The sequence below is a fragment of the Rhizopus delemar genome, genomic scaffold (assembly GCF_000149305.1).
Source record: "Rhizopus delemar RA 99-880 supercont3.14 genomic scaffold, whole genome shotgun sequence".
Classification (NCBI taxonomy): Eukaryota; Fungi; Mucoromycota; class Mucoromycetes; order Mucorales; family Rhizopodaceae; genus Rhizopus; species Rhizopus delemar.
Window position 1 is genome coordinate 21,599 of NW_027137840.1, and position 26,801 is coordinate 48,399.

The following is a 26,801-nucleotide window of genomic DNA, read 5'->3' on the forward strand; positions in this document are numbered from 1 at the left end:
CCCCACAATAGCGACATTTAGGCGCGCTGTGTGCCGGCTTTTTATGGAAATTTCTTTCCCTATTCTTGTTTTCGGGAAAGTGCCTCTGCTCGTCGCCATGAAACTTTCTTTTCGATTCTATTTGCCTTGGTGCCTTCTTGTCGGCAGGCTTGAACTGAGATCGTTCCCTGATTTTTCAAACCCAGGGAAGATCTTCTTGCATTCTTCTATGAAATGCATCTTGTTGTTTTCTATGATTGTCTGGATTTTCGACAACGTATCGTCTTCCAAGATGAAATCAGCATTCTTCTTGGCACGTATTTCAGCCAGTCTTCTTTCCAAACAATCCTTGACAGGTGGAAGCAATGTGCCCAGGAAATGCATCACTGCCAGCGGACTGTCCGCAAACTTGGCTTTGGTCAAAAGATCTATGTATCTGTCCACATACATGTTCAAGTACTCGCCGTTGGGCTGCTTGATTCTCATCAGCTTTTGACGATACTGCAAGTAGGTGAAGGACTCACCAAACTTGCCTATGAGAGCGGTCTTGGCGCCTTCCCAATTGCTGTTCTTAAAATCAGCGACAGTCAGCTTATGTTGGAGCCAATTGATGCTCCTATCATCCTGGCCATTTTCAATGGACAACTGGAGATATCCTAGCCAGTTCTTGTCAATGTTGACACCATAATGTTTCACGATGGCCTCAAACTTCCTGATGAAGTCCTTTACTGTCTTAAAGGCATTGCCATTCTTCACATCATCAGGACTGACCTTGCTGGAAGAGTAATACTTAGGATTGTAAGCAGCACTGACCAACAGGCGAAAGGGAGGTATGACCTTGATGGGGACAGTAGGCTCAGACTCACGAGTATTGTTGGTATTGTTCCCAACCTCATTTATCTTTTGGCTAATTTCATTAGCGCTAACCTCAAGCTTGGTAATACGTTCCTCGTAGTAGTCCAAATCTTCCCTGTACTCGCGTATTTGGATCTTAAGAGTCTTTCTTTTCGACTCATCTTCTTCAAGATCACGCTTCTCAACTAACTTGTCGAGCAAGTCAGCTGTCTCATCGTACTTACGATTAAAGCGTTTCAGCTTCTCAGGGATGCTGCTCTTACTTTTCGAAACAGACTTAGAAGAACGCGAGGCGTTCTTTTTCTCACCGCTAATGGCGCAGCGAGCGTTGTTCAGAGGTGCATCCTCCATGGCAACGTCATCTTCAGCAGTGGACAGACTAATGGCGTCACCACGTACTGAGGACGATTCGTCCTTCTTTATGGAAAGAGAGTTAAGTCTCTCTCCTATAGCACCACTGACTGAGTCAGCAGGAGAAGGCGAACGAGAACGGGAACCAGTGACCATTTCCACGTAGGAAAGTGACCCGGGACGGTCAGAAAAGTTGTCCAGGCCAGGGGCCACAGGAGAAGCAGGACAAGAGGAGGCAACCTCAGAAACAACAGAGGACAAAGAAGAGACAGAAGAGATGGAAGCACGAGATGTGCGAGTGGGGCGGTTGTTGCGGGTGATGACGGCCATGTTGTAGTGGTAGTAGTAGCTGGAGTGGCTTATTGAAAAAAATGGGATCTATGAAAGATTTACCGTCCATCTACTATATATATATATACAAACTCCGCGTGCGGAGTTTGGTATGATTAATATGGTAATTGGGGTCACAGAACACGATTACATCATTTTTAAGCGGAGTTTATTAAGCCAAAATTGGCCAATTGCGAGATCTACTAAGAACAGTCATTTTTTCTTCCTTGTTCATTACTTCACTCAAGAGGGATGACAAGTAGAAGGTCATGAAAAAAGTCCGGACCGAGATACGACTTCTGCAGGTCGAGAAAAACAGCTCCAAAAACCAAAAATTGTATGACAAAAAGGCTTGCGAAACGAGAATCGGCAAATCAACATTTGTGGTTGTTGGGTTATGCTAATGGCTTCTCATTCTAAAGGCGTTGGTTCGATTCCCGGTAGACGCTCAGCAAACATAGTCTACTTTTTGCATTATTTTTGGGTCTAAGTAACTTATTATTTTTTTTGGAAATATCAAAAGTTTTCGGAAAAATTTTATCGGTTCTGTATGGTAAAACGAATTCCCGTTGCGGAGATGCTGCCTATCTATCGGCTGATTTCGGACAGATAACAAAACATGTAAAAAAAATATAAAAAGGCCTGTTATTTCTGTTTTTTTTTTTTTCTTTCCTTCATCTTTTTATCAGTTTTATCAATCTCCAATGTCTTCTAACGCTGCTAACAACATGCCAACTCTTGCATACATCGCTGAAAGAACTATGACGGCTGAATGTACATTGAAGTAAGTTTATTTTTTAAGTGGGAGGGAACATAACTAAAGGCAACTGGTAAAAGTTACTTGAAGGAGAACGGTGCCTTTTTTTCATCGCGCAAGTGCAAGGAAGGCTCCGAAATGCGCTTGAACCAGTCCAGCAGGGATGGATTCTTTTGGCGATGCGGCTCAACCACCTGTGCGTGCGGTCGTAGCCGTATTTCTTACCTGGATGGATCCTTCTTTCAAGGTCGCAAGTCAATTATCCATCAAACACTGTTAGTAGTGTATCTCTTTCTGCTGCAAGTTCCAAACGGAACAATATCTACCATGACTGGACTTAACCTGCCAACTGTCCGCAGCATTGTCAAAGATATCTATCAAGTAATGGAGGCAGATCTTCGAATTGAAGATGTTCAAGTTGGTACATGATGCTTTGTTGATATCAGAGTATGTAATTAATTAGTCATACTTAGGTAGGGTTGGCAGTGATGGACAGCCAATTGTTGTTGAAATAGATGAGAGCAAATTTGGTAAAAGAAAGTACAATAAGGGAAAGAGGGTAGACGGTGTTTGGGTTGTTGGAGGTGTAGAGCGCACGCCCGAACGTAAGGTGTTCTTACTGACGGTACCTAACCGCAACCAAAATACCTTAAAGCTCATAATCGATACTTTTGCTAAGGATGGTAACATTTGAAATATGTATATACTTGATGATCAGTGCACCTAACCCTTGTTTACAGGCTCACTTGTCATGGTAGACTGCTGGAAAGGCCATAAGGGGATTGACAGCGATCCAAGCCGAAATTTAGTTGTTCAAACGGTCAATCACTCCAAAACATTTCGCGATCCAAAGACAGGTGCCTGCACTAACACAATAGAAGGTATATACTTCTGTAGATCATAGAATTCTTAAACAATGCTAACAACCTGCTATTAGGTACTTGGAATGGTATCAAACGAGGAGTGACCAGCCGTCATCGCACAGCATCGATGATGCCATGGAAATTAGTGGAATTCATCTAGCGAAGAAAACATGCTGGCAATCACTGGAAGGCAATGCGTGTTTGCTTTTCGCAAGTGTCGTTCACCAGAGCAGGCATTGCCGACCAAGGTCCATTGGTATCGTTGCTCACAACCGTCTTTGAAGATGCCACTGGTGATCAGGGCGATGAAGAGCCATTTATTTTTATCTCAGATGACGATTCCGATAGCGAATCTGATGAAAATGATACCTCAGCACCTAGTACGCCCGTAAAAAAACTCCGAAGTGCTTAAAATAAATAAAAAAATTTTTCATTGATAACTATAAAAATCAGGGCCTATAGCGCCTGTTTTCTTTCCTAATTATTTCCCGCATATTACCATTTTTGGAAATTAATGTTACATCATCTAAAATAGACGACCCAGGCTTTCGAATGATGTATAGCATACGTCTGTACGCTCAATTTTAGCGCCGCTATAGGCTTCCAAAGAGATGGACGGTAAATCTTTCATTTAGCCAAAAAATGCGATATTTGGTACTTATAATATGAAAACAGTAGGAAGTCAATAGCTAACAACTACTATTTATTAAGTAAAAAAAGGAAAGGAACTAATAATTTAGAATGAACCCTGGATTATATCGTCTGACTATTAATTGTATAGTCTGACGTAGGCTGGACTGAGATCAATAATAAAATAATGAATAAAGACATCATTAATGACCAAACACGACAGCTACCAGCCTATAGAGTATGTAATAGGCTCTGGAACAGGAACCCGTCAAGAGTTTATTAACTATATCATGAACCAACTTGCTCTTAACAAAGGACAAATTGAAGCCCACATTACTGCTACACCCTACGACCCTGAAACTGGAGAAGACATAACCCAGCCTGATAGTATCTTAAACCTGTTGGACACGGATGATCTCTTTGACGTTATATACAATTGTGTCAACCAAAATCCTGAACCTACTGAAGATCCCGCCATTCATGAATATTTCATGATTGAAGTATACGATCAATACATGCAAATTATGCAAGAACAAGAAAATCTACGAGAATTAAAGGAACAAGTCATCGTACGCCTACTTTGGCATATAGAAGAATGGACTCGTATGACATTTAGTGGAATAAACCAAAGATGGGGTGAAGAGATTTATTGGGAAACAAAGTACAATCAATTAAGGAGATTATTGCCAAACCTTGCAAACCACCGGGTACTAGTAAAGAGAATAAGGGATGAAGACTCTTTGCTTCAAGTCAACAGCCAGACCAGGGATGGTCTTTCTTCTGGTGGGAGGATCTGTAGCACAAATGATGAAATTTTAGATCAAGAGAACAATGCTGATCACAAGAATAATTTTGATGTCCAGCGACATTGATGTCGTTCGACATAGATGTCAAACAACACAAACAATAAGCCACGCCAATTTTTATATAAATAAGATGAATATTTTTAAACAAAATAACATTATCCAATAAATTCAATAAATCAAATCCTCTTGCGCTTAAAAAAAAAGCAATCTTTTCTTATTGGGTCACAATTACCTTTTCTTTTCTTTTTATTTTTACTTATTCTTTCTGATCCGATACCCGAGTTATCACAAATCAAGAAAGTTCCCTTTTATTTTTATCGTTTATCAAACAATCTTATTCTTAACCTTATTGATCTAAAAAGATCTGGTGGTCACTACTCAAAGACAATTTACTCTAAAGAACTGCTAAACGTTCAATCAAGTTACCTAAACTCAAGTCATTCAAGACTTCAAACCTCAATTTAAACAAATCTACATCACTTTAACACAAGCCAAGTCCCAAGTACTAACAAGTTACACTATGACTCACAAGAGAGTTGTTTATATTCAATATCAACATGAATTATGACAATACTTGTACAGTGGCTACCAAAACCGTTCGCACAAAACGTATTTTTTCCTTTCTGAATCTTTTGTGACCTATTGCGCATAAAAGATACCATATCTAATACATATTTCCTAAGAGTACAAACTCTTGGCTTTCTGATGAAGTATAAAATGTCACCCTATGCGCACCCTAACTCGTACTACGGAGAATCAAAACTCAAAGGCACTTTCGAACGGTTTTGGGGCCACATATTTTAAAAGCGAAATGAATTAAAATAAGTTTATTTAATATCCAATATACAAGCCATCAGCCTCAATAACCGCACGACATCGATCGGGCATACTTTTAATAAACCTTTGGCATTCTTCAGCCGTGATTTGGTACCAAGTGTGTCCTATACGATCCCATAGCTCATGTATACCACATGGAGGGCAGTCATAATTTTTAAACAGCCGTCTTTTAAGTAATTGCCACATGTTTTCAATTGGGTTCAAGTCCGGTGATTGTGGTGGCCATTTCATTACATAAAACTCTTGCTCATTTAGCCATTTTGATACGACTTTAGCTGTATGTTTGGGGTCGTTGTCCTGCATAAAGATAAATTTACTCGTAGATTTTCCACTTTCTTCCATATACCAGGCCAAAGACTTCATCAAGTCATCTTGTAAAACCTCCAAATAAACGTCCTTTGTCATGTTCTTGCCCACATCCACAATATAGCCTGGACCGTACCAGCTAATGCAGCTCCATACCATTATAGAGCCTCCTCCATGCTTCACTGTCTCACAAACCTGGTGCTTTTTTAACGGTTGGTCTGGCACTTTCCATGCATAAGACTTCCCGTCGGACCCAAAACGGTTGACTTTGGTTTCGTCAGACCATATGACGTTCATCCAATCGTTTACTGTCCAGTCAATGTGCTGACGAGCCCATTGGAGCCTCTTCTTTCTATTTCTTTCATTAATTAAAGGTTTCTTTGGCCTGACAAATGAGACCAAACCAGCATCTCTTAACGCTCTACGTACAGTATTTACAGAAACTGACTTGCCCAAGTTCTGCTCTAACGACTGCTGTGCTTGTACAGCATTTTCGAGACTATCTACTGTTACAGCACGAACGAGATGCTGCTGTTCCCGCTTAGTGAGCGCTTTTGGCCTACCACCTTTGTCAATTCGAGCAGGCAAGCCTAACTCCAAACGAATTTTATGAACAGTAGAGGATGATACTTTGACTAACTTTGCAATTTTATGATAAGAAAAACCTTGACGAAGGTAAAACTCGATAGTGTTCTTGCGATCTTCTGTTAATGGTTGCATGTTGGGTAATTACTTGGTAGATGTCGAGATGTCGAAATGAGAATGTGCGAATGACAAAGAAAAAAAGGCAAAAAAATAATGCGCAGTGGTGAATTAGTAAGCAGCGAAAGTTGTGGAAGAATTGGAGGGTGCAGTGACTGCGTTTATCGCAATCGAAGAATTCCTCAAGCGTGGCCCCAAAACCGTTCGAAAGTGCCTTTGAGTTTTGATTCTCCGTAGTACGAGTTAGGGTGCGCATAGGGTGACATTTTATACTTCATCAGAAAGCCAAGAGTTTGTACTCTTAGGAAATATGTATTAGATATGGTATCTTTTATGCGCAATAGGTCACAAAAGATTCAGAAAGGAAAAAATACGTTTTGTGCGAACGGTTTTGGTAGCCACTGTATATACCTCAGTTCTGTAAAGTAATATAAATAGACCCAATAATTATTAGAAATAAAAGGACAATTATCTACTACCTAATCTTTAAGACCATATACTTATATTTCCTTTTACATACATTACTATAAAGAACACGACAATTGGTAGCATCTGTTGTAAACATTCCAATTGCAACAGAATTTACAGTAGGTCAAAAAACTGCTGCAAGGAATCCATTTTTCTTGGTTTTTGTAGCGCCCATCCTGTTACAATGGCACAAACTGCCTCTGTTCCCACATAGTAAATCTTCTACATGTCTTGAAAAATCCGAAAGAGTTTATGCCCTATTGGATAAGTATTGAAGGAAGTATGAGATGCGCAATTTGAAAATTTGGAAAAACGAAAATTTTAATGGAATGAATTTATTTATTAATATTTAGTTGAACCTCCTTTTCTATTAATAATGGCTTGAGTTCTTTTCGAAATGTTATCTACATGACTTCCGAAAAGATATTTATCGAAATCAATTCATATTTTATCAACTTGTTCCCAAAGCACATTCGTGGTCTTTGCTCTACGTTCGTAATATTTGAGATTCAACTTCAATTGATGTCATACGTGCTCGATTGAATCTAAGTCCGGACTCTGAGCTGGCCAATCGTTAATATAGCTCTCTAGGTTACTACATAACTAGGCCATTGTAAATTATTCCTTGTGATTTGGGTCATTGTCATGCTAAAAGTAAATGTTGGACCAGTCGAAATTGTAGTACTTCATAGTATCACGAAACGTAGTGTTCAAAATATACTGGTAAACACCCGAGTACAACTTTCCATCGTAAATCTAGCAAGCATATCCTGGTCCTTCAGAGGTTATACAACACCAGGACATCAATTTGCTAGCTTCATGCTGGATTACAAAATCCAGGTCATGATGTTGAAAAAGGTCACTTGGCCTTTTCCGATAGTGATCACCACCATCAAAGCCCTATACGTTGATCTTGGTTTCATTAAAGTAAACGGTTTGCTGTCAGTCAACCATTGCCCAATCCTGATGCTCCTTGTTCCATTTTAACTGATGCTACGTATGCACTTTTGTCTGAAATGGCTCCTTTTTTTCTATCAGAAAATGGAACTCCATTGATTTCAGTACGTTAATTTCTGACTGGTATGAGATATCGTAGCCAAATCTAACTGGCACCCGGTATACCTCTTTGGAAGTCTTTAAAACCCCTTCAATGACTTTTCTTTTGATTAACCGCTTCGTCACTTTGGAGACTACTGCAGGTCTATCACCTGTGCTCACTCTCCTACTTGAAAACAACGTTATAAAGTATCTACTAACAGTTGATTCATGTAATCCAGTCTCCTTAGCAATATCATATTTTGATGTGGATCCGGTTAATGCCTGTTTGAGATCGTTTACTTTCTCCTCTGACAGCCGTCTAGGCATGCGATTGACGATAGGGTAAAAAAGAGAAATAATTTAAATAAGGGAATATAAAATTTAAAATAAAGGAATTGTAAGCGCTTTTATATACTGGCACCATTCTAATCTCGTCAAGAATGTGAAAAATTGTGATGGCAACCGGTTGGGTCGTATTAAAATTCATTATTTCAAACATATGTAAACAAGTAAAAAATACCGGATGTTTAAAATATTACCTTTAGCAGTATCAAATTCCACCAATAACCATTGCCCATATCCGATAATCGACGAATAAATGCATTTTCTATTGAGGTACAAACAGTCAAAGTTTGAGATAGTTTGGTGCAATACCCATGGACAACCAGCTGTAAAACCTGAATTTTGCAATTCCTTGCAGCAGTTTTTTGACCTACTGTATTTACAGTGGGTCAAAATACCTCACAAACCTCAGAACTTTTTGATGTGGTAGTCTTCTGGATTACTCAATAATTTTTGTATCTTTCTCAAATTTTGCACGAATGTCATCCCAGACTCTGCGTATATAGCCAGAACATTCTCACGACCGAGAATGAAAACTGAGCTAATCATCCACTATGAACTGGAGGCGGTCTATTTGTGAGGTATTTTGACTTCCATCAATTATTTCTTTTCTTCGCCATAGGTCATTCCAAACAATGTTCTGGCAAGTTTTAGATATTTCCCGGATAGCGCAGTCACCCCGGAACATAAAATTTAAACTTTGGAAAAGAATTGATTATTCTTTCTTTCGCTAATCCGTAAGTAAATTTCCATCTACAGCATCATCCATCCGTCTGCAAAAATGCCCAAATCCTTACCATACGAAGCTCAAATGGACATCAAATCAGCACTAGAGCATGATGTATCGACTGATGTTATTGCAAAACGGTTTAGAGTGCATCAAAACACCGTTATCAACTATGCAAATAAGTGGATGCCTAACCGGATTCGCAAGAAAGGCGGCAAGCAACGCCTAGTAAGCGACATCACTCGTCGTCTAATCAAGCGAGAGGTTCTAAACGGCTCATTAAGGACTGCCAAGGAGGTCCACCTGAAGTTGGAAGAGTTGGGCTATTCTATGTCGTACCAATCCGCTATTAACGTTTTGCATTCTGTGGAGATTTTTGCTGAGATAAAAAAGAAGAAGCCTTTACTCACTGCACAGCACAAGAAAGCTCGATTAGCTTGGGCTAAAAAGCATCAGTATTGGACCATTCACGACTGGCGACGTGTCATCTTCTCGGATGAAACCAAAATTAATATTTGGGGCTCGGATGGCTGTAAATACTACTGGAAGCGTAAAGGAGACCGTCTTCAGCCTTATCACATTGAAGTTACAGTGAAGCATGGTGGTGGTGGTATCATGTTGTGGGGCTGTATAACCAGTGAGGGACCCGGGTATGCATGTCAGATATATGATGGCACCATGAATTCAGAGGTATACCAAGAAATCCTTGGCACAAGCCTTAAAGACACGCTCGGGTACTATGGCCTAAATTGGAAATCATCCATTTTTCAGCATGACAACGACCCAAAACACCGATCAAAGTCAACAAAACAGTATATGGATGATAACAGCATGTGTTATATTGATGACTGGCCATCCCAAAGTCCTGATTTGAATCCAATCGAGCATATATGGCACCATCTTAAGCTGAAGCTAAGTATGTACGAAAATAGAGCAAAAAGCATACATGAACTGTGGCAAAGAATGGAAAAAGAGTGGAATTCCTTTACAAAAGATCAGTGCTTAAAGTATATTGACAGTATGCCAGAAAGAATACAAGATGTCATTGCTGAAAAGGGCGGATCAACTAGATATTAATAAAGTCAAAATACCTCACAAATAGACCGAGGTTAAGTATCTGTCTCCTAATAGATCTCAGCTAATGATCTGAGTTTAAAATTTTGGTACACAGTAGCATACATATGGATGACTTTATTTTCAAATTTGAAATGATTGAGCCAATTTCTCATGGAATTACATCAAAAATAAGTAAAAATCATCATACGTTTGTGAGGTATTTTGACCCACTGTATGTCAAATAGCAAGCCAACAATATCGCAAGAACAAAGGATTTTTGAAATAGAAGAAAGAGTTTACAGATTACTAGCACCGGAATTCAGAACTAAATACCTTGCTTACAGAAAAGTGCCAACATACCCTGAAGATCAAAGAATCAATTACGGAAGAAAAACAGCAGAATATTTTGAGTCAATAGCAAGCAAATTCGCATCAGATTTTATACTTAACAACAACAGACAACTTATTATAGAAGAAGATATTAATTTAGAAGAATCGCCTATGAGCTACAACAACAATATTAACATGGAAAACTTAGCACAGCTGATCGCGTCAGCAATAAGCTCAGCAATGCCAAAAAACACAGAGAGCACAAACAGCCATATCCGGATCCCAATTCCCTCGACATATGCTGGAGATAGAAATGCTGCAACAATCAACATTTGGATACAAGAAGTAGAACGATATTTGCAATTTTATAATGTACCCAGCAATCAATGGATTCCGTACGCAGTCACCCTTATGAGAGACAGAGCCCAAAAATGGTGGAGCCGACTAACAGAAAAGAATGAACAATCAACTACTTGGGAAAGATTTAAATTAGATATAGAATATGCTTTCAAACCCTCCTACTCTCAACAAGCTGCAAGAGATAGATTAGCTAACGTCAAACAATCGTCATCGGTTATTGAATATGTAGATGCTTTCCAAGACATTTTATTAGACCTCCCAAATATTTCAGATGATGAATCCTTGGATAGATTTGTTAGAGGATTGAAAGACAATGTTAGAATTCATGTATTGACTAAAGAACCTCGAACACTAGAAGAAGCTAGTAAATTCGCTATTGCATTTGAAAGCGCACAACAAATAGGGATAATGCCTGCAAAAATCCAACAAGATAGATATGTCAATGATCCTATGGATTTGTCTGTATTGTTACATCAACTCAATGCAATGGTAGCCTCTAACAAAGACAACAACAATTTTCAACAAAACAGACAGAACAATGGATATGCAAGACGATCTACTATAATTTGTCATTGGTGCAATAAACCTGGACATATGGTAGCTGATTGTAGAACAAGAATACGTGATATCAAAGAATTTGAACAGTCAAGAATAAGACAAAACCGACAATACAAGCGAACAAGGCCATTTCGGAACCACCTAGTCAACAATATTGATTCTATGGAGCTTCACACAAGTAATAATGATACTTTACCTAAACGAAATAGTGATTGCTCTTTTGATAGTGTTAATAAAGATTCTTTAATTGACCTTTCCCCTTATTCTTTTGACTTTTCACAAGATCGTACCTTTTTGTTGAATACCAATGCAAAAAACTCAACATTGCCCACATACAAAATCTACATAAATGGTCATGCATTCAATGCTTTGATTGACAGTGGAGCTAGTGCAAATTATATTCATCCGAAGGTACTCAAAGTTGTAGAATCTTACCATCCAGTCAAGAATCAAGCTGTTGAGACTGCTAATGGCGAACAAACGATTATTCATGGTGAAGCTACATGCAAGATGGAAATAAGGGGAGAGGAAAAGAACTTTATTAGCACTTTCAAAGCCTTCGTTTTTGAATCGAAGTTTGATATCATTCTGGGGAACTCATGGTTAAAGCAAGTAAAGCCAAAACCTGATTGGTTTGATAGTACATGGACAATCGCGCTTCCTGATGCATCAATGGTGGTACTACATCCAGTTAAAGAACCAACATCATTTATAAAGAAGCAGAATGAAATCAACTATCTGATATCTGCCAAACAATTAGAAAGACTTTACAAGACCAAGCAAATTGAAGAATGCTATTTTGCTCAAGTATATCTTAAAGAAAATGAAATGGTATATCTAAACAATATAAATGATATTGACGCTTCTTGGTCTACAGAATTTAGCAAGGAGTTCCCTGAGGTGTTTAAAGGCGAAATCACAGGATTACCTCCAATGAGGGACACTCAAGATATAATTGTAACAAAGCCTGACACTGTACCGGTATCAAGACCACCATACAAAATGTCACCTTTAGAACTTTCTGAACTGCAAAAACAACTGAAGGAACTGCTAAATAAAGGACTAATTGAACCATGTGCTTCTGAATGGTCAAATCCTGTACTTTTTGTTAGAAAACCAAATGGTGATTTAAGAATGTGTTGTGACTATCGTATGCTGAACAAGGTTACTTTAAAACAAAAGATACAACTACCAAGGATAGATGAATGTTTAGAAAGACTACACAATGCTAAGCATTTTACCTCTTTGGACTTGACTAACGGATTCCATCAACAGAGAATAACCGAAGCTGACTCTATCAAAACTGCAATAAGTACTCGGTATGGTCAATTCTGTTGGAAAGTGGTGCCTTTTGGTTTATCTAATAGTGGACCTGCATTCCAAAAGATGATAAATTCGGTGTTATCGGAATACATTGATAAGTTCGTAATGGTCTATCTTGATGATATTCTAATATTTACAAATGGAGATGAAGAACAACATAAGGAGCATGTACGCTTAGTATTGAAGAAACTGGATGAAGCTAAGCTTATTATAAACAAAAAGAAATGCAAATTTAATCGAAAAGAACTAACCTTCCTTGGATTTACTATCAATGAAAAAGGTATTCAACCTGACAACAAAAAAGTTGAAGCGATTCAGTCATGGCCAGTTCCAAAGAATGTCCAACAGGTTAGACAATTCATTGGATTAGCACAACACTATAGAAGGTTTATTCCGGGCTTTGCAAGTATTGCTGCATCCTTGACAGATTTGACAAAAGGTACTGGTCACAAATGTCGTGCCATCACATGGAATGATGAATGTCAAAGAAGCTTCGATTTAATCAAGAAAATGATTTCAAGTGCTCCAGTCTTGATGACTCCTGATATGAACAAACCATTTAGAATTGAATGTGATGCAAGTGATTTTGCGATTGGTGCTGTACTCATGCAAGAAGAATCTGAAGGAATATGGAAACCAGTGGCTTTTGAATCAAAGAAGTTGTCGCAAGCGGAAAGAAACTACCCTGCACAAGAGAGAGAGCTACTCAGTATATTGTATGCTCTGAGAACTTGGAGGTGCTTTATCGAAGGTAATTCTTATCAAATATTTACTGATCACCTGCCCTTAAAGTACCTACGGTCTCAAAACAAGCCGACTCCCAGATTGGTAAGATGGCTAAGTGAAATTGAACTGTATGACCCTGAAATCTTGTACAAGTCTGGTTCTGACAATCAAATTCCTGATATATTATCGAGAAGAGATGGCCCTGACTCAAGTCCTAACCCTAAATCTATACAACCGAAATATGTCTATCATATAACTGCGGCGCTCAAGTCACTTCCCATATTAGAGCAAGATCCCATACAAGATTGGCCTCTGCATTACTTGGGTGATCAAGATAAATGGCCTGAGAAGCTAAAGGATAGTTTAAACAAGTTGAAACACCATTTCGTGATTAAGGACAAGCAGGTTTATAGAATTGAAAAGATACAAAAGACTGACAATCATCTCGAACTTAAGTTTATACCCTTTTCAAGAAGAGCTGACTTAGTAAATGATTTTCATACTGGGTATGGTCACTCTGGTCGGACCACAATATATCATTTGATGAAGACACGAGTTTGGTGGCCCCGTATGCAAGAAGACATCAACGCTTGGATATCTAAATGTCCAAAATGTCAACTGGCTGCTTCTCCTGATAAAAATAATCACCATGCTCCTATGAAGCCTTTGGAAGTACCTCCAGCTTTCTCAAGATGGCATCTTGATTTTATAGGTGAACTGCCTAGCACAAAGAATGGAAACCGATGGCTTCTGATGGCTGTAGACTATACCACCAATTGGCCTATTGCTAGAGCACTGAAAAACGCAACAGATGAAGAAATTGTAAAATTCATTTATGAAGAAATAGTTATGCGCTTTGGTTGCCCACAAGAAATCATTACAGATAGAGGTCCAAATTTCATGTCTAAGGTTGTGAAGCAATATATAAAAAAAAAATTAAGACTTGCCACAACTTGACTAGTGCCTTTCATCCAAGAACAAATGGAAAATGCGAGAGACTCAACCAAACATTCAAGAAAATGCTTACCAAATATGTTGATGGTGCTGTTCACAGTTGGGATGAGTATATAGATGCTGCTTTATTTGCTTGTCGCATTCGAAAACATACCACTACCGGCTTTAGCCCATTCTATCTGACTTACGGTGTTGATCCTCGTATTCCTGGTGATCATCAAAGACCTTTTATACAAGAATTCGTGGAACAAGATGCTGAATTGATCTCCCAAAATGCTTTGGATTATCTTAGGCGATTACGTGAAGCTCGTTATCTTGCAGAAGAAAGATTAAGGAAACAATCCGCTATTGACAAAGCTCGTTGGGACTCACTGCTGAAAAATCAGAACATACAGTAAGGGACAAAATCAGTCCGTTTTTTGGTTTTTTCGCAATGCCACGCCGGGAATTATACTTAGATCTCCGCTTTGCTGACAAAAAATTTACCTCTTTTTTCAACAAATCTGACAATACCTGTCGGGATTGGCATTTTTTAGTTTCCGATATGTTATAAGAAGATATATTGAAAATAACGGATTTTTATTTCTTTGAATTTTAATTAGTACTTGGTATCACGGCCCTTACGCTGGATTACGTCCCGAACTCGACGGGGCATGGAGTGAATAAGGTTTCTACAGTTCTCTGGAGTTGCTAGGTCATACCAAAGCTTCGAAACCCGGTCAAAAAATGCTTGATCAGCCTCAATCACGGAAGGGGGTGGTCTTGTCATCTGTTCCCTCTTTTTAAGCATGGTCCATGCATTTTCAATTGGGTTAAGGTCAGGAGAGTATGCTGGCCAGCTCAGTAGCTTAACCTTGTTCTTTTGGAACCATTTTGAAGGAGCTGAAGCACAATGGATGCTTGCATTATCTTGTTGAAAGATCATGTCACTACTTTGCAGGCCATAGTACTTCAATGTTTCCTTGTATTCCTCCTCAAGTACTGATGTGTATAGCTCACCATTTACATTACTTTGTAGCCAGAACATGTAGCCCCCTCCATGTATAGTTATGCAACTCCAAAGCATAATCCCGCCTCCTCCATAAGCATGTTTCTTCTTGTAGTGATGGTCTCGATAAGGTGCATTAACCTCTTTCCAAGCGTATTCTAGACCATTAGACCCTCTTTTTTGGATCTTTGTCTCATCAGAAAAGACAACGCGTTCCCAACCAGTCTCGGACCAGTCTTTATGGGCATTTGCCCAATCATATCGCGCCTTTTGCCTGTCATTACTAAGTGGAAGTGCCGTCTTTTTTTTAGCGGATTTTAGACCTTTGCGTTTGAAAGTACGAGGAATTGTTTTTGGATTGACCATTCGATCTGATTTTTTAACACCAAAGGAGGCATCAGCTGCGCTTTTAGATAAGCCTAGTCTTATGTCTCTAGCTGCTTTGGTTTCCTCCCTAGGTGTGAGTAAACGATGTCTACCCGCGCTATTTTTTGACTGCATCTTGGTTTTCCTTGAAATTCTTCGAATCATGGACTTTCCACAGCCTACTTTCTTTTGAATTACATCCCATGGAATGGAGTGGTTCAACATGTTTTCAATTTGGGCATGTTTGTCGGCATTCTTTGCTGTCCTGGCGTGTTTGGCTAATCTGAGATGAGGTAAATGGGAAAAAAGAAAAAATGTAAAAAAATTAAATGAGCTAAAATATGAGAACGCGTAAGCGTTCACTGACGTCATAAGACATACCAAACTAAATTTCAAGTCAATCCAGTGACTGTTTCTGGAGATACGGGACCTAATGCAAAATCGGGCGTTAGCAGCAATCACGGAAAATCACTTTTTCCGCCATAACTACAGAAGAAATGCAGCTAGAAGCAATTAGGTTACACCAATATTTTTGTCTAGTCCACATGCGTATTTAGTGTCAGCAAAGCGGAGCTCTAAAAGTAATTCTCGGAGAGGCATTGCGAAAAAACCAAAAAACGGACTGATTTTGTCCCTTACTGTATCAAGCCTTATCTCATCCACCCCCATTCTGACTTGCGCTTGTGCCCGGTCGCGCTGTTTACTATTCTTTCGGAACATCCACAGGCCCGCGATTCTAGACCCTCTGACGTTTTTGAGATATTTGCAGATAAAAATTTGAGAATTAAAAGGAGATGGTACTTGAAAACTAGTGAATGAGTCTCTATGTAACCTCTTTATTAGATTTCAAGACGAGAGAGAGAACCCATTTAATCAAACTACGCCTTTATATAGGAAATAAAATTATTCAGGGACCGAAGTGAGTTCTGTTGTAGAACAGTAACTGATTGTAGTTGACATTAATAAGTATAAGTCTTAATACAAGATCATAATTAAAATAAAATAAAATATAAGTTTATTTAAATAAGATCATACAATCAATTCCAATTAAACATCTTCTTTTAGAATATGTATTGTATTCATGAGAGTTCTTTGATAAGAAGAAGTATCAACTAAAATAACCAAATCCAATCCAATGTCAGGAATATTGCTAATCTTTCACATAATTGAAATAATGCATAAAATAACGTTATTTCAAATCAGTGAGGAATTTCCAGAATAAAAGATAATCTATGACAGACATACAAAAGAACAAATGAAAAGTTTTCATAATCATAATTATAGATAACACTTGCTAAAGTACCTGAATATTAGAAGAACGATAACAATAGAAGATATCAAGCCACTCACTCAATAAGATATAAATACCTGCCTTCAATTAGAATAATGTTTACTTTAACTTTAACTAAAATAAAGATCAGTCTCAAAAAGTACACAAACTATTTCTCGATCTTTGTTTCTACATTTCATTTAATTATCTTAACCATTATACAACAATACTAACAAAAGTGGTATAGGAAGTTTTGATATGTAAAAGCAGCCTAAATTGTGACCACAAAGCATTATAATGAACATCACAGTATTTTTCCCGCAAATCCTGAAGTTTTAAAATATTATAAAACAATGCAGCAAACTTTGGCTTCCTTTGACTTCTTTCGAACTAGTCCAAATCTAGAAAACTACAAGCAAACACGTATGAATACAGATAAATACAGAAAAACATAAAAACACACAGCATCCACAAAATCACTAAAAACAAGAAAACTATAAATATAATTCATTTAGCTTTTGAAAAGCTTACTACTTACTTTTTACAATGTTTTACCTTACTTATTTTACTCTTTGATTATTTTTAAACAAATATCATTCATAGTAAATTTCTTTTATATTTACTTAACATAAAGAACAAGAAGACCATTGAAGTGTCAGTATCAATTCTATGAACAAAGCAACAGGAACTAAATACAGAGATGGATCAATGGAAACACAATATGATAGGTCTTTTGAGCAGCCCCGATTATTATACATTTCAAGGCAAAGAAATTATGATTAAGTCCCCTTAAAATAAATACACTTTAATGAAGAACATCTTGCTTCTATCTAAAAAGTTCTATTGCTTCCGATTTATTTGGTTGCTGTAGAAGCATGAATTCTTGGTATATTTGATAAGTTTTGAACAAGTCAGTACTGCCCTTCTTGTGGAAATCATAATCTGACAACCTTCAAGAGAATACCAAATCCACGGCCATACCAAAGACGAAACAATCCCGAAGTTATTTGTCATGGTTTACTTTGGTAAGTAATCAAATACTCTGACCAACGATTATCAAAATTGTTTGCTGACTTTTTTTTTTTTTTTTTTTTTTGTTTTTTTTGTTTTTTTTTTTTTGGTCTCTTAGATATACAAATCAAAAATGCAAAGTGACTATGCAAAACATTTCAGGTATTGAAGACCTTTGTGAGCGTTTATGGAATCGGGATTTGGCAGTATGCTTAAACATGATTCATATTGCTTGTAACCTTCGCTTGAATGGTGAAATATCAGAGAGATTTCAATGTGCTGAGGTGGAAAGAAGAGGACCGATTAGAAGAAGAAGATCTGAAGAGAATAAAAAACGCCGAGTTTTACCTGGAACTCTATAACTATCCAACACAGTTATCGATGTATTACCTTAGATGCACTTTGGTAAGCTTGAACTTAAATAATTTGGTACTTTGTTTATTAACATTCGGTTGTTGCACCTTTTATCATTTAATTTACTTTTTCTTGTTATTGGTAAGTTTCATATTGATATATTATCTATTTTCTACCTACTAATCCTTTTCTTTTGTTATATGTACTCATCATTGCTATTACTCTTATTCTATCTTTTGCATCAATTTTTCTTCTTCTTTTGCTCAAAATTTTTTTCTGTTTCTACGCTAAATTTATTTTTTACTTTTGCACCTTTTTATTTTATTTTATTTGCAAGAATTTTTTCTCAAAAGTATATCAATAATTTTGGAATAAAGTGTAATATCTGTATATATATTTATTAGTAAACATTTCTTTCTTGTGTATACAACTTCTATGTCTTTTATATAAAAACACAGTTTAAATAGTGGCGCGTATTTAAAAAGGGGTAATTCAATTAATTCAATACATTAGCAGTATTAACAGCTTCAGAAGCAACTCCTTTTTGTTCTTCTGTATTGATGTGTGCTATATTCTGTTCTACAGGTGAAGGCTCAGCAGCAAACGTAGTAACAAGCCCTTCCTTTAGATCTAAATGAGCTGTTTCTTCTTTTTTCTCTGATAGAGGCTGTTCTATCGTTCCCATTAAAGGAACTTCGGTGGTATTTGGTTCTTTTGTATATATTTGGGGTAGTTCTTTTTCACTTGTCAACAAATGTCGTTCTGTCATGGCTACCTCCTCTACATTTCCTACAAGACATGCTCCAACCTGATATCCAGAAAGAGTCTCTGGTCTCTTTTCTAATGATGTGTCATCTAAAGGTAACAATTCGTCGATATTCTCCGCATTCTGTTCAGTGCTTTGTTCCACACTTTGCTCAGTGATTAATCCTTTTATTTCTTCATCTTGCTCAACATCCACTTTACGTTTTTTTGACCGACGACCAGTACTCTGACTTCGTTGTTTTTGAGCAGGCTGTCTTTGTCGTGAACGAGTAGACCCATCACGGGTTCGTCTTTTGCGGGTTGTGGTGACACGTTCTCTTAAAAAGGCAGCAATGATACGACGAAGGCGCATGCCAATATCAGCCTTGGATGGCCAGATATAAACTTCAGATTTACTACCGCCAATGTATTCTTCTTCATCTGTTTCATTCCCATTATTTTTATCTTCATAATCGCTATCTTCGTCCTTTGTACCAAAAGTGATTGACTTCTTTTCTTCTGTCTCAAGTGCCTGGTCGTTCTTGGGTTCATCGTCTTCTCCACCGTCGGTTTGACTATCATCGTATTTTTTACCATAAAAGCAAAATTCTGGATCACTTCGAATAGAAAGATACTGCTGGTAGCCATGTTTCAAGATACCTAACAACAGATCACGATCTTCATCCGATTTCCACCAAGAGGCAGGCGGAGAACCAGTAACACGAGGAATTTCTAATTTTTTAGCTTCTTCCCAATCATTAGGAACAATCTTTTCTCGAATAATTTGAAGCATTTGAATACGAAGTAAAAAGTTACGACCTACCAGTTTTTTAAGCATTAAAAGCTGATAAACAAAAACCTCATTTACCTTTGCGCTCAATATGGTCAGCATAATCTGGAGGACTCAAGAAGGAACGATATTCTGTAATTTGCTTCTTTGTTGCGCCAGTGTAAGGAACGCTATCATACTTTCTTGCTTCATCACGCGAGTCATTAACTAAAATCTCTTGAATATCTTCTATCAGCTTGCGATCCTCTTCATTTTTTTTATCAATAGCAAGCAAAGCTTTCCGCATTAAAGCTCTTGTAACCGCCTTCAAATCTTTCTCGTTTCGACGTGGGAAGTGTGTTACCATCAGGTCCCAACTTCCATAGCCATAAATCATCAATTTTCGTTCGTATTTTGTTTTTTCTGAGAGAGTCCAGGGACGAGGCTGTTCTCCACGACCACGTCGTGAGGATTTCAAATCAGACTCATCTTCATATGCAGCATCAGAATCATTTTCTGAAGAATAAAATCCATCTCCATTGCGCGATCCAAAACGTTGCACTTGTCGTCTTCTCCGAGAATGCTTAATAATCAAAGTGTTTTCATCTGGCTTTTCGGAAGTATCAATCTGAGCTTTAGCAGCCCACTTTTCCCAAAAATCTGGATCGTCGAGATCCACACCTAAATTATCATCATCGGCAGCAGAGAAAGTAGCTTTAGAGAAAACGGAACCTTTTTCATTTCCTTCGTGTCGAATGACTTTTGTACGTCTTTCCAAAATTTGGTCAATATCTTCTTCACAGAATTTAGCACTTTCTTCATCATTTAGCATAGCACCATAAGCGCCCTTTTTCAAAAGGTCTTCAATTTCTTGTCTATTCAACTCTGATGTCTTGTTGGTATTACCGTCATCGTGTGTACCCATCACAGCCTTATCAAGACCGAGTTTCATACCAGCACGGTCAAACATATCTTTTTCGTATGTATTGGCACATATCAAACGATAGATTTGGACAGGTTTAGTTTGGCCAATACGATGGCATCTAGCTTGTGCTTGCAAATCATTCTGAGGATTCCAATCACTATCAAAGATGATACATGTATCTGCAGCCTTTGAAAATTTACTCGTTTAGCTTATCTTCTTTTTTCCACCTATCATTTGACTTACAGTTAAATTAATACCAACACCACCTGCTCTCGTACAAAGTAAGAAGACAAATGACTCTTCAATCGGAAGAGTTGAGAAGCGATCAATAGCTGCTTGTCGTTGTTCACCAGGAATACTGCCGTCAATACGCTCATAGGCATACTTTCGTCCACGAAGATAATCGGCCAAGATGTCCAAGCAACTTGTGAATTGAGAAAAGATCAATACTTTATGGTTGCCAAGAATCAACTTTCTTAGCAATTTGTCAATCAACACAAGTTTACCGGAGGACTGGACGAGACAATTAAATTGTTCTTGAGAACCTTTTGCATTGCATTCAGAGACAATAACTTCTTCTGCACCTTCTAATAAATAAGGGTGGATGCAGCATTTACGAAGCTGCATCATAATATTACGAAGATGAGGCATGTCCTTATTATCTGACAACAAAAAGTTTAGAATACGTCTCTTTCCTCTTCTGTTTTTTATATACAACTTACTCTTTGAGCCTCTTTTTAAGAAAGTGAAATTCTTTTCTAAAATAGCACGATACCATTTCTTTTGAGGGTTAGTTAATTCTACTTCAATAACAGTCTCTTCTTTGACTGGAATGGTTTTTTCAACATCTTCCTTGAAACGACGGAGCATGATGGGTTTTAAAAGAGCTTGAAGCTTCTCAACTTCATGAGCTGAATTCAGATTACCATATTCACTAAAAAAGTATTTTTCGTCATCATAGATATGAGGAGCCATAAAGTGAAGTAAACTATACAATTCACCCAAATTGTTTTGCAAAGGAGTGCCTGTCAGCAAAAGTTTGTGGTCAATATAAAATGTACGTAAGACTTCAAGCACTTTTGAATTTTTGTTCTTTAAACGGTGGGCTTCGTCAAATACACCACATCGCCAAGGAATATCTTTCAAGGTAGCAGCACTAGCTGAGGCTGTTTCATAGGTAGTGATGAGAACATCAAATTTATATTTGCCTGGAATAGGATTTCCTTCCATGTCCAGATAGTTAAACTCAGTTTCAATGATCAAGCTTCGAGCAGTATGACTACCGCGGAAATCCACAATGTTCAAGTCTGTCCAGGCACCAAAGGCTCTTGTCCAGTGAGGAATGGTTGACAGTGGAGCGATGATCAAGAAAGGGCCGCGAATACCAATGTGATGATAAATGTCATTCAAGAGAGCAACTGATTGAACTGTTTTGCCTAAGCCCATTTCATCAGCCAAGATACATGATCGAAAAGAGTAATAACAATATCTCAACCAATTAAGGCCCTCGAGCTGATAAGGACGCAATGAATTATTGTATTTATAAACGGGTGAAGAATCATATTGAATAAAACGCGTCACGTCTGGTCTTGCAGCAGAAGGCGCGAGTTTATGTGCCGGGATTTGCTTTCGAGCAATGAATTCTTCCAATTTCACGTTATCCACTCTTCGAACATCTTCCTCGGTTTCCCAGGTGGATAAATCATAAAATAGCCCATTCCATTTTACAAGATAGTAAATTTTATTTTCTCCTGTAACTGGATCTTCTAATTCTCCATCATCAATTACACGGTCAATCTATGCTAAAGTCAATATACATATAATGCTTCACTTTTTTTTATTACTTTAATATATTCTTGAAAGTCTTCACCTTTTCCGCCTTCTTCATGGTATTTCTGCATAAATTTCTTAACACGATGTTTACCCAAATGCTCATTTTCAATATTTTCAAGAGGCACCCATTCAACATGAAGAAAACTCGTGTTTTTATATTTAATAAGCAATTCTTCTTCGCCTGTTTCATTATTTCTTCTATAATCCAAGATTCTTTCAAATGACTTTGTTCCTAAAGGAATCATTACTGGTTCATCGGGATCGACCGAGGCTGATTGGCTCTTTCTATTATGTTCACTATCTTCATCGCTTTCAATAGGCACCTCTTCTTCATCTGAAGTAATTGCCTATTCCATTAAAAATAAGTATAAAAATAGCAAACAAAAATAAGACTTACAAAATCTTCCTCTTCAGAGGATTCTTCATAAGCTCGTTTCTTTTTAGTGGCTGCCCTGGTAGGTCGTTTAGGCCTTGCGTTCATTTCTGTCATAGCTCTTTGTTGTTGAATATACTGTTGTTGCTGTCTGTATTGCTGCTGCTGTAATAAATACTGCTGTCTTTGAAGCTGTTGACGTTGTAATTGTTGCTGGTAAGCTTGCATAGCTTGAGGAGACAGTTGTTGTTGTGCGTAAGGTTGAATAAAGCCTGGTAATTGTTGAGGATAAAACTGTTGTGTGCTTTGTCGAACAGCTTGAGGCATTTGATTCAATAAGGAATGCTGCTGTTGATAAATGAGGGAAGGATTCGAATTGGCTAATAAACTGTTCATTACCGCGGGAGACATTTGCTGTTGCTGTGGCAATGGTGGTCTAGGCTGCTGAGGGTAATTGTTGTAAGCAATTGAACTGTAACTCACTTGCTGCTGCTGTTGAGAAAAATTATTATTTGTTCTTAAATGATTCAATTGCTGCATCTGCTGCACATTTGTAGGTTGAAGCTGTGGTTGCTGATAAAAATAAGCATGATCCATTCCAGCAAGACTTGGATTATACGACATCATGTTAGGCTGTTGTGGCTGCTGCTGTTGATTTTGATTATTATAAGCAGACGAAGTCATAAAGTTTTGAAAGACATCTCTTTGAGTCATCTTTCGCTTCGGAAAAACAATAACAAAAAAGAGAGAAAAGACGTTTCTCCCCTTTTATTATTGGGTTAAATTTTTCTGTAAATCTTTTTGATAAAAAAAAAAGCCAGCGTATTATTATTGGTCAGCCTTGAACATACACCTTTTGCCAAAATGATGTTGAAAGTAAAAGAAATAACCTATTGTACTTTTTAAAAACAGTATCGTATATTTTAAAAACGAGTGTCACATAATTCAGGAAAATAATGCTGTGCTTTTTAAAAAGAATATGTCGCATATCTAATTCAGACGAGTGTAGTTTTTTCTAGACATGCTTGAATATCTTTTAGACAGTTGAGAAATTGAGATTTTTTTTCGTCCAGAATAACCTTACTTCTCTAACAATGAGAGTTCAGATGAAGTGGACTACGGTGACTATCGACCAATTTTTTCCCCCCTTTAAGTTGCCTTGACCGGTTCTACAGTTATGACACTCAGGCCAAAGTAAAACTTGGTTGAGTCACCGTTCTGAAAGTAAGTGAGTTTTGTAAGATTAAAATGGACCGTAAGCGCTTCCCAAATGTACCGTTTGCATGAGTTGCTTTTTGGGCTTTGAAAATGGAAAGCGATCAGCATTCACCTTTTTTTTTTTTTTTTTTTTTTTTTCGATGTGTCGCTCTCACAACCATTTTTGAAAAGTGTATGAAATTGGGCTTGATCGGATGCTCAACGATATCATGAACAATTATAAATGCACCTACTCCAAGTAAATATCTCTGCTGTTGGGCTAATAGTAAAATTCTTTCAATAGTAATAGTTATACTATTTCTCACAAAAAAAAAAAAAAAAAAAAAAAACCAGTAACATATGCATTTTTTTATTGTTCATCGTTATCTGAATCTTCCAAATCAAGCTCAGTCGTCGTAGGGGCCTGACTGCGGCGAGATCGATGGTTTCAAATATATATTTGGCGTGCTGTTGACATCTGCAGGTACAGATGTCTTAAGGGCAGAAGAAAAAACACTTCTTGTTCGCATTTGTGAAATGCTGGCAGCATGATCTCTTCAGTCTCAAATGACAGTTGCGCCACGCATATAGGTAACCCAGCGTTTCTTCAAAAGATAGCAGCTTGTCAAGATAGGTGGGCACCAACGAAGTAGAAATTGGCTTCACTACATATACATCTTTTGCTTGTTTTATGGCAAACATACACCCCATAGGACCCATCTAGTCCATCCCGAACGTCAACACACGATCACTATCTGCTTCATTTAAAGGAAGGTCCAAAAGGTAGGTCAACATAGTTTTATTCATTAGAGTATTTTTGGTTTACTGTTGCAAGCACTTGACAGGTGGAATTTTGTTCCGCTTCCATTCGCTAGTGGACAACTCTATATTCTTTGTTGCAAGTATTAAATCAATGCGTCGGACAAAGCCATTATTGAGAGGAATATTAGAGCCATATATTTTCCTATGAGTTTTTCAATGGACTTGGATGCTTTGCATGCGTTTTCACCATCTAACATGTTCAGCATGGTGTCGTCTAGAATTTCATCGAGGATCTTAGCAAACTTCTGGTAGGATGTTAATTCACTCTCAGTACCATTAGGGCAAATGGCTGAACCAGATAGACAGTGTTTAGCCAACAGATCAATAATGCCCAAGACTTGCAAAGAATCTGTCTGATTTGATTCCAGTCATGATGGCTTTTCCTTGGCAACGGCAACTCACAGCTGTTTTTTGTTGAGCTTCCCGATGTTAGAAACTTTGGTCATCATTGCTTGGTATAGATTCTTTGAAGCAGCTGGCATTCTTGCGCACAGAGTAATATTAACCCTGTTTACCTCTTTCTAGTGTGTATCGACCAAATATTGGCGGAAAAGTGATGTTATTTTACCATGGACAGAACCAACTACAGTCAGACTAAATAAATTTTCGGACAAAATATTGAAACAAAATTCTGAAAAAATATGGCATATAAATTCAAATGCAATTCATATGTGTAAGCTTAAGCCTGGATTTCAAGTTTTGAAAAAGAAAGGTTGAGTCAATTATTTTAAGAATATATACATAAAGCAATTTTCAGTATTCTATTGCGCCGGTTTTAGCCTTAATAATTGCTTCATATCGCCTCTTTATGCTTCGAACTAATCGGTCGGCAAACTCATCATCCAGTCTTGCACATTCTTTTTGTAGAGCTACCTTCAACTGCACGAAGTTTTTGACGGACGACCTTTTTCTTTCAATTTGTCTTTCAAGAGCATTCCAAACATGTTCTATAAGGCTCAAATCAGGGCTTTGAGCAGGCCAGTACTCAAAACTCCCTAATTTGGTGGGTTTCCTTCCACCATCGAGCATAACCACCTGTATGACAGGAAGCTCCATCCTCTTGGAAGACGAAATCCCTCTCCTGATACATCATGACATTTGTAAACCAAGGATGAAACCTGTTGGCCAAAGTATTGATGTATGTTTCTTGGTCTACAAAACCGGCGTCAATTATTTCTAAAGGTCCGAAACCTCCTCGTCAAAAACATCCTCAAGCCATAGCACCATCACTGCCCCACTTGACTGTAGATAGTATACTTCTTTCGTCATAACGGTTTCCTTCCTTCCTGAGTATTCTTTTACCGCGTTTACTGCCTTCCATACAAGAGCGCAACTCATCAGACCAAACAACGTTTCTCCATTGGTCTCCGGTCCAATTGAGGTGTTCCTTCGTCCAGCGAAGCCTACTTTTGCGGTGTCTTGCGGTCAATCTAGGCTTGTGAGCTGCTCTGTACGATTTGGAGTCAAATCGATCGTATGTCGATCGAAGAATTTCTATACAAACAAAAATATCCAGCTTTGTTAATTCCGTATTTATTTCCTTATAAGAGGCAAAAGGATCCTCTCTGAATATCCTCTTCAAGTGCCCTTCAGTTCCTTCGTTTATTTTCAATGGACAACCTGTTTGATTGTAAAGTAAAGGGCTTCCATCGTTATCCGTCTTGGCTTTTATATCTTGCATAGTAGACTTGCTCAATTCAACAAGTTCTGCGATCTCTCTAATCATATGATGTGGTCTAGTAAGGTAAAAGAGAGTCCCCCATGCTTTGCTTTCTTTTGTTTCATCTTCAGTTATAATCAAAGGTCGTGTGCAGTCTATGGATATTCGGGCTGACATGTTTTTTAGTGAGT

The 26,801-nt window shown here is 37.9% G+C and overlaps 10 protein-coding genes across 10 annotated transcripts; 5 read left to right on the top strand and 5 right to left on the bottom strand.

Moving 5' to 3' along the window:
• Nucleotides 1-117: 117 nt before the first annotated feature.
• RO3G_14356 (uncharacterized protein) lies at nucleotides 118-1,515 on the bottom strand (the record flags this gene model as incomplete). The annotated part of the gene is made up of 1 exon (XM_067668940.1): nucleotides 118-1,515. One exon carries the CDS (start codon nucleotides 1,513-1,515, stop codon nucleotides 118-120), a length of 1,398 nt encoding a protein of 465 aa, XP_067525041.1.
• A 704-nt stretch (nucleotides 1,516-2,219) lies between these two features.
• On the top strand, nucleotides 2,220-2,966 carry RO3G_14357 (uncharacterized protein; the record flags this gene model as incomplete). Its single annotated transcript, XM_067668941.1, has 3 exons — nucleotides 2,220-2,299; nucleotides 2,485-2,693; nucleotides 2,746-2,966. 3 exons carry the CDS (start codon nucleotides 2,220-2,222, stop codon nucleotides 2,964-2,966), a joined length of 510 nt encoding a protein of 169 aa, XP_067525042.1.
• Nucleotides 2,967-3,876: 910 nt separating this feature from the next.
• Nucleotides 3,877-4,637, top strand: RO3G_14358 (uncharacterized protein; the record flags this gene model as incomplete). Its single annotated transcript, XM_067668942.1, has 2 exons — nucleotides 3,877-3,910; nucleotides 4,015-4,637. 2 exons carry the CDS (start codon nucleotides 3,877-3,879, stop codon nucleotides 4,635-4,637), a joined length of 657 nt encoding a protein of 218 aa, XP_067525043.1.
• A 765-nt stretch (nucleotides 4,638-5,402) lies between these two features.
• On the bottom strand, nucleotides 5,403-6,434 carry RO3G_14359 (uncharacterized protein; the record flags this gene model as incomplete). Its single annotated transcript, XM_067668943.1, has 1 exon — nucleotides 5,403-6,434. The coding sequence occupies one exon, from the start codon at nucleotides 6,432-6,434 to the stop codon at nucleotides 5,403-5,405; it is 1,032 nt and encodes a 343-aa protein (XP_067525044.1).
• Nucleotides 6,435-7,529: 1,095 nt separating this feature from the next.
• On the top strand, nucleotides 7,530-7,871 carry RO3G_14360 (uncharacterized protein; the record flags this gene model as incomplete). Its single annotated transcript, XM_067668944.1, has 1 exon — nucleotides 7,530-7,871. The coding sequence occupies one exon, from the start codon at nucleotides 7,530-7,532 to the stop codon at nucleotides 7,869-7,871; it is 342 nt and encodes a 113-aa protein (XP_067525045.1).
• Nucleotides 7,872-9,045: 1,174 nt separating this feature from the next.
• Nucleotides 9,046-10,068, top strand: RO3G_14361 (uncharacterized protein; the record flags this gene model as incomplete). Its single annotated transcript, XM_067668945.1, has 1 exon — nucleotides 9,046-10,068. The coding sequence occupies one exon, from the start codon at nucleotides 9,046-9,048 to the stop codon at nucleotides 10,066-10,068; it is 1,023 nt and encodes a 340-aa protein (XP_067525046.1).
• Nucleotides 10,069-11,145: 1,077 nt separating this feature from the next.
• On the top strand, nucleotides 11,146-14,696 carry RO3G_14362 (uncharacterized protein; the record flags this gene model as incomplete). Its single annotated transcript, XM_067668946.1, has 3 exons — nucleotides 11,146-13,830; nucleotides 13,894-14,166; nucleotides 14,286-14,696. 3 exons carry the CDS (start codon nucleotides 11,146-11,148, stop codon nucleotides 14,694-14,696), a joined length of 3,369 nt encoding a protein of 1,122 aa, XP_067525047.1.
• Nucleotides 14,697-14,896: 200 nt separating this feature from the next.
• Nucleotides 14,897-15,877, bottom strand: RO3G_14363 (uncharacterized protein; the record flags this gene model as incomplete). Its single annotated transcript, XM_067668947.1, has 1 exon — nucleotides 14,897-15,877. One exon carries the CDS (start codon nucleotides 15,875-15,877, stop codon nucleotides 14,897-14,899), a length of 981 nt encoding a protein of 326 aa, XP_067525048.1.
• Nucleotides 15,878-18,783: 2,906 nt separating this feature from the next.
• Nucleotides 18,784-23,645, bottom strand: RO3G_14364 (uncharacterized protein; the record flags this gene model as incomplete). Its single annotated transcript, XM_067668948.1, has 6 exons — nucleotides 18,784-19,850; nucleotides 19,900-20,911; nucleotides 20,969-21,387; nucleotides 21,448-22,522; nucleotides 22,570-22,905; nucleotides 22,956-23,645. The coding sequence occupies 6 exons, from the start codon at nucleotides 23,643-23,645 to the stop codon at nucleotides 18,784-18,786; spliced, it is 4,599 nt and encodes a 1,532-aa protein (XP_067525049.1).
• A 2,290-nt stretch (nucleotides 23,646-25,935) lies between these two features.
• On the bottom strand, nucleotides 25,936-26,676 carry RO3G_14365 (uncharacterized protein; the record flags this gene model as incomplete). Its single annotated transcript, XM_067668949.1, has 2 exons — nucleotides 25,936-26,102; nucleotides 26,253-26,676. The coding sequence occupies 2 exons, from the start codon at nucleotides 26,674-26,676 to the stop codon at nucleotides 25,936-25,938; spliced, it is 591 nt and encodes a 196-aa protein (XP_067525050.1).
• Nucleotides 26,677-26,801: the final 125 nt, after the last annotated feature.